Below are 11,506 nucleotides of genomic sequence, written 5' to 3' on the forward strand. Positions count from 1 at the left end.
ATATGTATGTATTTGTACGTATATGTATGCTTGTGTATATGTATGTAGATATGTATGTATATGTATGTGTGTGTATATATATATATATGCATATATATATGCATATGTATGTGCACATATATATGTGTATATATATGTATGTGTATGTATGTGCATATATAGGTGTGTGTGTGTATATATGTATGTATATATATATATGTGTGTGTGTGTATATATATATATATATGTGAATGTTTGTATGTGTGTGTATATATGTATGTATATATAAATGTGTGTACATATATATATATGTGAATGTTTGTGTGTGTATGTATATCTATATGTATATGTATACGTGTGCTTGTATGTGTGTATATGTATGTCAAGTGACATATGCAACTGTGTATGCCTGGTGATAAGAGACTGAGATGTAGGAAATTGTGGTAGCATAGAAACATTGGTGTGTCTGTGTGTTTGAAAACAAAAATATTTGTTGCGCCCTTTAGATAAACAAAATACTTAACATAGAAAATCTAGGGTAGAAAGGAAGAATTGTGAGGAAATGGTAACATGTCAAAAGATTGCTTTGGATTTAGAATACCTGAACTGTATAACTACTAATCTCCCTCAAATTTGGAGCACTGACAAATTGAAGTCAGTTTGAAATCTGGAAGTATTTTGGTACTGCAGCTGAAAATTTGCTGTGAAACTGTCTTCAATTGGGATTGTATCACTCCAGGGCCCATATCTTTGCTAATTCTCTGACTCCATTCAACAGAAATAAAACGCTGAATATCCCCGAGAACTACGTTAAGGGTACACATGTCTGTGGAGAGCTCAGCCACTTGCACGTTAATTTCACGAGCAGGCTGTTCCGTTGATCGAACCAACTGGAACCCTCGACGTCGTAGGCGACGGAGTGCCAACACACATACACATATGATGATCATCAGGATCATTGTCATGGTGTCTTTGTTGTAGACACTTTTCCATACTTGCAGGGATGAGACAGAATTTACCAAGGCAGATTTTCTACTGTTGGGTGCCATTCCTCTCATTAACTCTTTCATGTTTCCTAGCAAGATAATATTTCTCCAAGGCTAGATGTGTTTTCACAGAAGCCTGAAAACAAGTGACTCCACTTGTCCTGACTATACAAGAGCATCCAGCTTTTAAAATATCTGCTTTGTCAAATTTTGTGTGACATATGCAAACACGGAAAAGTAGCCATTAAACTGATGATGATGATGATCATCATCATCATCGTTTAACGTCCGCTTTCCATGCTAGCATGGGTTGGACGATTTGACTGAGGACTGGCGAACCAGATGGCTGCACCAGGCTCCAATCTGATCTGGCAGTGTTTCTACAGATGGATGCCCTTCCTAACGCCAACCACTCCGAGAGTGTAGTGGGTGCTTTTACGTGCCACCGGCACGAGGGCCAGTCTGACGTTACTGGTAATGGCCACGCTCAGATGGTGTGTTTTGACATGCCACATGCACAGGAGCCAGTCCAGCGGCACTGGCAACGACCTCGCTTGAATGTTTGTGTGTGTGTATATATATATATATATATATATATATATATATATATATATATATATATATATATATATATATAAATAAATATCTATGTGAACTATGATGAAAAAAATGAAAGATATGGTATGTAATTTTTTGTGCAGGGGTTCCTTCAGACATGTAATCTATTTTAAGGGTTATTATTATTATTCAAGCCACCGCCCGGAATCGAACTCGGAATCTTGGAGTTAGTAGCCTGCACTCTTAACCACTACGCCAAGAGCGTGGGCTACTAACCCCAAGATTCCGAGCTCAATTCCAAGCAGCGACCTGAATAATAATAATAATAACAACAACAACAACACTGAAATGAGAACCCAGGCTCGAAACTTCCCCAAGACACCCGACGAAGGCTGGAGAGTATATCAGCTAAAGCATTGTGTTAACAACAAACAAGATGAGGACAAATATCAGTCAGATGTAAATAATGTATTCAGAAAAAACTATTAAATATATGTGTATAAGATTACTGACACATTGTTGGTTGTAATATTTACTACTCGGCTGCTTTGTCCAATCCTATTTTTCTCTGGTTTATTTTTACTTATGTAGTCAAACTGGGTTAAATCTCTTAGTTGCTATCTTGTTTTTTTTTCCATTGCCTTCATTTCAATGTTTTAAAGTTAATTGAATATTCATTGCTTTAAGTGGTTAGAAAGTTAAGTTGTTAGACTACTTTCTCCAAACTACATTATTGTCTGTTCAGACACTTCTATGCCTGGTTGACAGAATGGGTTGTAGTCAGTAGGCATTCGAGAGAAATTTGATGTGGTCATTCAGTTTGTTAGAAATAGTAGCTAACTTCAAATTTTCTCTCAAAAAATGTGCCCTACAATATATAAAAAAAAAAAAAAGGTAGGACAACTCAGGTAATGTAATCCTATATACTATGTGTAATAAAAAGACAAGGGGGTCACAGCTGGGGATATTTTTTGATTCAAGATGAACTCAAAAAACAGCTGACAACTACAACAATTGTGCCAACAGTAGCCAGATGTTCAAATTTGACAAAAATCCATTCCCCACTCATGTCAGTATGGGATAACGAGTCTAAATCATTGAAAATGATCAAAAACAACAATGGGATGTGTGAGTGTTTTGTACTTTCTTATTCATTTATGAATATTTGTGCACAAATGTCTTACCCATTATCCATAAAAATGGATAAGATTATGAAAAGAAAACAAAGCAGTGTTGACTGTGAATGTAAAAGCATTACCCAGAAACATCTAGACCTAATATTAAGGAGGTCATAGCCAATATCCCAATAATGATTTCGTTTCTCTCTTTCACTTGAAATGAGTATCAAACTTGTGTGTTGCCTATGGCCAAAAAAATATTGAATGCAACAATAGTATTTATCAGGTTAAAAAAACATTTTACAAATCAACAACAACAACAAAAAAAAATAGCGATCTAAGCAAGGAAGCTATTTACAAAAAACGTGGAGCACTAACAGCAACGTCTGAGTGTGATCATTGCCAGAGCAATGATGATGAAACTGTCCAACCCATGCCAGCCTGGAAAATGGATGTTCGATGATGATGATGAATGTCTAATACTGTTTCTAACAAAAATCTTAGAAATTAATTTTTTTTTTTTTTTTTTTTTTGCTCTAATATGCTTTTAATTTTCTATTCACAGTTGCTGGTCACAAAGGTCAGTTTGTTGCTGGTCTCCTAGGTGACAAATATGTAATTGTTATGCAAGGACGACTGCATGCCTACGAAGGATATTCAATGGCAAAGGTATGCAGCTAATGACATTGTAAGTATGGTTGTGTGGTTAAGAAACTTGCCTTGCAACTGCATAGTCTCAGGTTCTGTTCCACTGTGTGTTATCTTGGGTAAATTTCTACATGATAACCCTGGATCAAACAAAGACTTGGGAATGAACTCGGTAGACAAAAACTGTGGTAAGGCAGTGTGCTGGCAGAATCGTTAGCACACCGGGCGAAATGCTTAGCGGTATTTCTTCTGCCGCTGTGTTCTGAGTTCAAATTCCGCCGAGGTCAACTTTGCCTTTCATCCTTTCGGGGTAGATTAAATAAGTACCAGTTGAACATTGGGGTTGATGTAATCGACTTAATCCCTTGTTTGTCCCCTCTATGTTTAGCCCCTTGTGGGCAGTAAAGAAATAAGATACTGTGAAAACCTGTAGTGTATGCGTGTGTACACACACACACACACACAGACAGAGGGTGCGGCGAATAAACTCATCTAAATTATACAAAAATGAAAATAACACTGGCATCTCATTTTAACAGATATATTTACCAAAATTACATTAAAAATATCTTGAAGTACTTCAAGAGTACTTCAAAAAGTCCGACCCATGGAAAGTGGATGTTAAATGACGATGTTGATCATGAGGTTCAACTCATCAGCTCCAGTCAAACAGTCTAACCCATGCCAGCATGGAGAGCAGACGTTAAATGATGATGATGATATATGCATGTGTATATATATGTGTGTGTGTGTGTGTGTGTGTGTGTGTGTGTGTGTATTGTGTCTGTCCTCCCCCCGTTAACTATTAAGTTATATAGATTAGATTTGATAGATCATTACAATTTATTGAATAAGCACTTACCCTCTCCTCATCCACTTAAAAATAAATATGCTTACATGCATAATCAAAGAGAGAGGAGAAGGAGGAGGAGGGATCGAGCAAGACATTAAAACCTCTAATGTCAAATAAGCCTCCCATCTCGCCTGTGTGCAACTCCCTTGACTTGTGTGGGGCACAGTGGAATGAGAGACCAACAAAACCAACTGACATGATGCCAGAATGATGATACCAAAATGGCTGTGCGAGAACTTCTCATACCCTTTTGGGCTGAGCTTTTCATTTCTCTTTTAACAAATAAAATACTTCTACTTGTAGGCCACGGTGCCAGTTCGAGTGATGAAACTTCTTGGTGTTGAAACTTTAATTGTCACCAATGCAGCTGGAGGCCTTAACCAGAGCTTTAATGTTGGGGATTTCATGATCATTAAGGACCAAATCAATTTTCCTGGCTTCGTTGGAATTAATCCACTGAGAGGACCAAACGATGAAAGGTAAACCAAGTTATTGTTTTTGTAGCTACTGCTCTTTCCGTTATTGTTGTTTGTTGTTGGGGACTGTCTTCTCTGATTCAGTACATATATGACCAAATGCTTTCCATCCATGAATACCTGTCTTTTTGTTAGATATGAAGGTGCATGGCTTAGTGGTTAGAGTGTCAGGTTTACAACCATGAGGTAGTGAGTTCGATTCCCAGCCTGGGCTGTGTGTTGTGTTCTTGAGCAAGACACTTTATTTCACGTTGCTTCAGCTCACTCAGCTGTTGAAATGAATTACGATGTCACTGTTGCCAAGCTATATCAACCTTTTGCTTTTCCATGGAAAAATCGGTGGCGCAGAGAGGAGAGGCTGGTATGCATGGGTGACTACTGGCCTTCTACAAAAACAACTCTGCCCAGACTTGTGCATTAGGAAGGGCATCCAGCTGTAGAAACCATACCAAAACAGACTATGGAACCTGGAGCAGACCCTAACTTGACAGTTCATGTCAAACTGACCAGCTCATGCCAGCATGAAAAACAGATGTCAAATGTTGATGTTGATGGTGATGATGTTATAAATCCAATTTCTATGCTCTATTAAGTTTATGATCCCACATAAACTCAGTTTCTACTCCGCTGCGAATTTATGTAATTATGTAACATGTAAGGGTTGTTGACAGGAAGAGCATCTAACTAAAAAGAATAAAAAATGCCTCAAATAAGTCTCCAGGTGTGGCTGTGTGATAAGAAGTTTGCTTCACAACCATATGGTTTTGGATTGAAGTCCTACTGTGTGGTACCTTAGCCAAGTGTGCCTTCTATTATACCCTTGCACTGACCAAAGCTTTGTGAGTGAATTTGGTATACATACAGAAACTGAAAGAAGCCCGTTGTGTGTGTGTGTGTGTGTGTGTGTGTCTTTGCATTTGTCCTCCTCCATCATGGCTTGAAAATCCCTGTAACTTAGAAGTTTGGCAAAAGAGACTGATAGAATAAGTACCAGGTTAAAAAAAAAAAAATGGAAGTACTGGTGTTGATTCATTCAGCTAAAGATTCTTGAATGTGGTGTCCCAGCATAGAAATTGGGCATAAAATGAACATATATTGAGCTAACTGATATTGTCGGTGTCTTCATTTTTGTATAATATTTGTTTTTATTGTATTATTATTATTATTTTCTTTCTTTTTGTTGTAGATTTGGCCCAAGATTTCCATCTGTATCAAAAGCTTATAATCTAGAATATCGTAAACTTGCTCGTAAAATTGCAGAAGAACTAGGATATTCTCAATATCTGCGAGAAGGTGTTTATTGTTCTCTTGGAGGCCCTACATATGAAACTGTAACTGAATGTCTTTTCCTTAGAAATGCTGGAGCCGACGCCGTTGGTAAGTTTCTTTCAAGTTTAGTTCTGGTACATTCTGTGTCTTGTTTTGAAATTTCAAACGTACCAAAGGAACAGAAGTTAAAAACTGAATGAACAAAATTATTAATAATAAATACCAGTGAAGATGTTCTGGTGACACGTAAAAGGCATGTGTGCCAGTGACACAAAAGGCACCCATGCTGGTGACACATAAAAGGCGCGTATGCTGGTGACTCATGAAAAGGTGTGTGTGCTGGTGACACGTGACAGGTCTCATGTGCCAGTGATGCACGATAGGCCACACATGTCGGTGACATGTGAAATTTTCTATTATAAGAAAGAAAAATTGTTTCTTCTAACAGCTTAGGAATCTGATATTTGTGAATGTCATACCTTATAAAGGTGCATGGCTTAGTGGTTAGGATGTTGGACTCATGATCATAAGTTTGTAGTTTCAATTTCTGGACTGGGCGATGGATTGTTTTCTTGAGCAAGACACTTCTCTTAATGTTGTTACACTCCAATCAGCTCATAAAAATGAATAATCCTATGACAGATTGGTGTTCAGGAAGAAATATATACACCAGTGAAACCAAAAAATTGGCCCTTTGCTCCCTACGGAATAATGTGGACTACCATACCTTACAGTATTTTCTTATATACCCCAGTGCCGCTGGACTGGCTCCTGTGCAGGTGGCACGTAAAATACACCATTTTGAGCGTGGCCGTTGCCAGTACTGCCTGACTAAAAGAACCCACTACACTCTTGGAGTGGTTGGTGTTAGGAAGGGCTTCCAGCTGTAGAAACTCTGCCAAATCAGATTGGAGCCTGGTGTAGCCATCTGGTTCGCCGGTCCTCAGTCAAATCGTCCAACCCATACTAGCATGGAAGGCAGACGTTAAACGATGATGATGACAATGTTTCAATATTTGATGTTAATTGTTATGTAATCATAAGCTGCTACATGAAACTAGCTCTGTAACAAGCCAATAGTGGTAGGGGGAGCTCTTTCATTATCACTTGACCTGTTAGAAATAGCAACCAAATTTTCCTCAAACCATGCCCTACTGTTTTAAATAAAGACATTATAGTCCAATGCTTCTTAACCATTTTTTCCCTATGGACTCCTTTGATTCCTCTTTTACTCAGATGGACCTCAATAGCCATTTGATGGAACCACATGGTTCCGGATTTAGTCCCACTGCGTGGCACCTTCGGCAAGTGTCTTCTACTATAGCCTCGGGCCAAGCAAAACCTTGTGAGTGGATTTGGTAGACGGAAACTGAAAGAAGCCCGTCGTATATATGTATATGTATATATATTTGTGTGTCTGTGTTTGTCCCTCCAACATCGCTTGACAACCAATGTTGGTGTGTTTAGGTCCCCATAACTTAGCGGTTGGGCAAAAGAGGCCGATAGAATAAGTACTAGGCTTACAAAGAATAAGTCTTGGGGTCGATTTGCTCAACTAAAAGTGGTGCTCCAGCATCTCCGCAGTCAAATGACTGAAACAAGCAAAAGAGTAAAGAGTTATAATTTTATAATTAACTATCATTAGGAATTGTATAAAAAACCAAAACTATTTTGTGTATTGTAGAAGTATAACCAATGTATAACCATTATAGGCGCAGGAGTGGCTGTGTGGTAAGTAGCTTGCTTACCAACCACATGGTTCCGGGTTCAGTCCCACTGCGTGGCACCTTGGGCAAGTGTCTTCTACTATAGCTTCAGGCCGACCAAAGCCTTGTGAGTGGAGTTGGTAGACGGAAACTGAAAAAAGCCCGTCGTATATATGTATATATATGTATGTGTGTGTATATGTTTTTGTCTCTGTGTTTGTCCCCCCAACATTGCTTGACAACCGATGCTGGTGTGTTTACGTCCCCGTAACTTAGCGGTTCAGCAAAAAAAGAGACCGATAGAATAAGTGCTAGACTTGCAAAGAATAAGTCCTGGGGTCGATTTGCTCGACTAAAGGCGGTGCTCCAGCATGGCCGCAGTCAAATGACTGAAACAAGTAAGAGAGTAATGTATTGTGCATAAATTTTAATGGCAAAATCTTATACTGACCCCTAAAGGTCATCTGGATCCTTGTTAAGAACCACTGGTATAATCTGTGACACACACACAAACTAGATGGTCATAGTTGGAATGTCGTTTGTTCCTTCTCGAGCCATGCCTGGCTCATAAGGGCTGGTTTCCCAGTTTTATTGGCATTTCGGTGAGCTGCCAGATGCAGGAGGAAAGAGCGAGAGAAAGTTGTGGTAAAAGAGTTAGCAGAAATTTGCCATTACCTTCTGTTGGAGCCGCATGGAGCTTAAGTGTTTCGCTCAAAAACACACATCGCTCAGTCTGAGATTCGAACCCTCGATCTCTCGACTGCAAGTCCGCTGCTCTAACCACTAGGCCATGTGCCGCCACCATAGCTGGAATGCTAGCATATATTTGTTCAATGATAGTTAGTTGATCAAGGGTTTAAAACTATTGTTACCATTACCTCTACCACTGTTATATATTTTTATTGTCATCTCTACCCGTCATCATAAACAATATTATCATCAGCACAGCCAGTATCATCACTATCACCTTTGTCATCCACAGCACTTTTAGCCAAGCCTTCTTGCCTTTTCTCCATCACTAGTTTTCTCCACTCACTAGTTTTCTCCACTCACTGAATGTGGTACATTTTTTTTTACCTAATACTTAATGTTTATGTACTTACCGTGTCTATATCTATGTAGTTGTCTCCCTTGCATGCATCAGCTTACGTTGCAATACTCAGAAAATCCTCCACTCTCTCTCTCTCTCTCTCTCTGTTCACTTGTTTTCCATCTTGCCAGCAATATCATCATCATCATCATCATCATTTGGCATCTGTTTTCCAAGCTGGCATGGGTGAGATGGTTTGACTGGAACTGAAGCAGGAGAGCTACACTAGGCTCCAGTCTGTTTTGGCTTGGTTTCTATGGCTGGATGCCCTTCCTACCACCAACCACTCCAGGTGTCTTTTACATGCCACTAGCGTGGGTACCCTTAACGGGTCACTAGCGTAGGTGCCCTTAACATGTCACTAGTGTGGGTGCCCTTAATGTGTCACTGGCACAGCTGCCCCTAGCGTGTGGCCTGTGCGGGTGCCCCTAGCGTGTGGCCGGCGCGGGTGCCCCTAGCGTGTGGCCGGCGCGGGTGCCCCTAGCGTGTGGCAGGCGCGGGTGCCCTTAATGTATCACTGGCACAGGTGCCCACAAGTTCCCTTTATTTGTTAGTAACACTGGTGCCTTTTACATGTCATCTTTGACAGCTATATATTTCTATTTCTTGAAACTTTGCAGGAATCAATTATTTATTCTTTACTTTCAGGTATGAGCACTTGTCCTGAAGTGATTGTGGCAGCACATGCCTCCATGAAAGTATTTGGTTTATCTCTCATCACAAATAAAAGCATCATGGAATATGACAGTGAGAAATATGCAAACCATGAAGAAGTATTAGAGACTGGCAAGAAACAGGCATCCTTACTATTGAAGCTTATCTCTACAATTGTCTCCAGAATGAATGTTTAGAAAGTGAGGTCCATTGGTGTAGTGTTAATTTTAACAAGTCCTAAGTTTAGATGTAAGTGATGGATCTTCCTCCACAGTAAGAGCAATGGACTTCTACCTGTCTCGACGCCCTTCTGGCATTGACTCTACAAGTCATATGTTCTGTATATGATAATAAACACTTGTAATGTCTCAGGACCAGTTCACTGAATTGTACTCGTTCAAAATAAATCATTATAATTATTATTTTGAATTTTTATTGTTTGTTGTGGAGTATGGAAGATAAATGGCATAAATGGATGCAGCTTTTTGGGTGCAGGTGATTTGGCACAGTTAACTGAACACTGAATCTGTTTTGGCAATTTTTTTTTTGTTCTATTTTGCAACAGTACTTTTTGGCATTGGAGATGAGACAAACATATGCATGTACATACAGAAACACATACATAAAGATAGATCTTCTTTTATCTTTTACTTACTTCAGTTACTAGGCTGTAGCCATACTGGGGTACTACTTTGAGAACCTCAGGACAAGTCGTTTCGAAGACATTGATATGAAGGACACTGTGACAAGGGTCCTGGACATCTTCATTTGGGAGGCTTTCTATGGAGTGTCCACGAAGTGCCTGGAGCGCTACAAGTACATTGAAGTCAAAGGATCCCACTTTGAAGATTAGGGTTTTGTACGTCTTTGAAATTAATGTCTCGCGTGAAAAAGTTTCAAAACCTATGGAATGTATCCTGTACATACATATATAGGATGTTCTGGCAAAACGTGACAGTTTGCATAAAAGGGACAAAAAACACAATATCCCATCCAAAAATAGAAGTATTTTAATCAGTCAAGAAATATCAACTTGATTATGGCTTGGAGATAACGGTTTACCCAAAGTAGCTGCCCTCAGGTTCTACCAAACCCTCAAGACGGCTCCGGGACCTGACACATGCGTTGCTCACTGTGTTCCTGGGAAGATCTTTAGACATCTTGATCTTGGCCACTAATTCGGCCTCGGTTTTGCAGTCAGAGCAGTTGGTATCTTTATCAACAGTACCCCACACATAATGATCTATGAGATTACAATCGAAGAAATTTGGAGGCTAGAAATTGTTGCCCGAGAAGTCGTAGAAAATCTCCGAAAACCACTTTTGACTCTTTCCTGAGGTATGGCACGGAACCAAATCCTGCTGTCACACATATGGCCTTCCACTACCAATCCTCTCCAGCTAGAGATTGACCAGTCTCTAACAAGCTTTACCTTATCATATGAATTGAGCGTAAGGTCCTGTTCAACAATATGGCGTGGCGTGACGTCACTCTCACTGGAGATAGACCCAAAGACCATCACCTTCCTGCTGGCCAAGGATTCGTAGTCTCCATTGCAGCTGTCCATGTCACGTCTTACACTCTGTGTTCACAGAGCACTGAGCTGCAGTCATAATGTCGGCATTTTCATACTTAGTGCGAATCATCGTGATACGGGTAATTCTTTTCCAGTTTTGGGGCATCCTGAGGGACGATCTAGATAGATAGATAAATTTTCCAGCTTTTAGATGACTTCCTGTCTTCCATGTCTGCTAATTTTTTTCTCAACTACAATTTTAATCTTTATGCTTTCCAACGCTATTGACTGTTCACTAATACATCATGATGTTCTTGAAAAAGGTTGTTGTTGGCACTCCGTCGCTTACGACGTCGAGGGTTCCAGTTGATCCGATCAACGGAACAGCCTGCTCGTGAAATTAACGTGTAAGTGACTGATGAGCACTCCACAGACACGTGTACCCTTAACGTAGTTCTCGGGGATATTCAGCGTGACACAGTGTGACAAGGCTGACCCTTTTGAATTACAGGCACAACAGAAACAGGAAGAAAGAGTGAGAGAAAGTTGTGGTGGAAGAGTACAGCAGGGTTCGCCACCATCCCCTGCCGGAGCCTCGTGGAGCTTTTAGGTGTTTTCGCACAATAAACACTCACAACGCCCGGTCTGGGAAT

General features: G+C 39.9%; 1 protein-coding gene across 1 annotated transcript in view; it reads left to right on the top strand.

Moving 5' to 3' along the window:
- The window catches only part of LOC106870021 (purine nucleoside phosphorylase), a 24,092-nt gene extending 14,333 nt beyond the window's left edge, over window positions 1-9,759 (top strand). Inside the window, exons 3-6 of the mRNA XM_014915986.2 lie at window positions 3,207-3,310; window positions 4,446-4,621; window positions 5,805-5,995; window positions 9,332-9,759. Of these exons, the coding sequence (XP_014771472.1) occupies window positions 3,207-3,310; window positions 4,446-4,621; window positions 5,805-5,995; window positions 9,332-9,534 (674 nt within the window). The 3' untranslated portion in view covers window positions 9,535-9,759. The remainder of the gene's footprint in view (window positions 1-3,206; window positions 3,311-4,445; window positions 4,622-5,804; window positions 5,996-9,331) is intronic.
- Window positions 9,760-11,506: the final 1,747 nt, after the last annotated feature.

Source organism: Octopus bimaculoides, chromosome 1 (assembly GCF_001194135.2).
Source record: "Octopus bimaculoides isolate UCB-OBI-ISO-001 chromosome 1, ASM119413v2, whole genome shotgun sequence".
Lineage (NCBI taxonomy): Eukaryota > Metazoa > Mollusca > Cephalopoda > Octopoda > Octopodidae > Octopus > Octopus bimaculoides.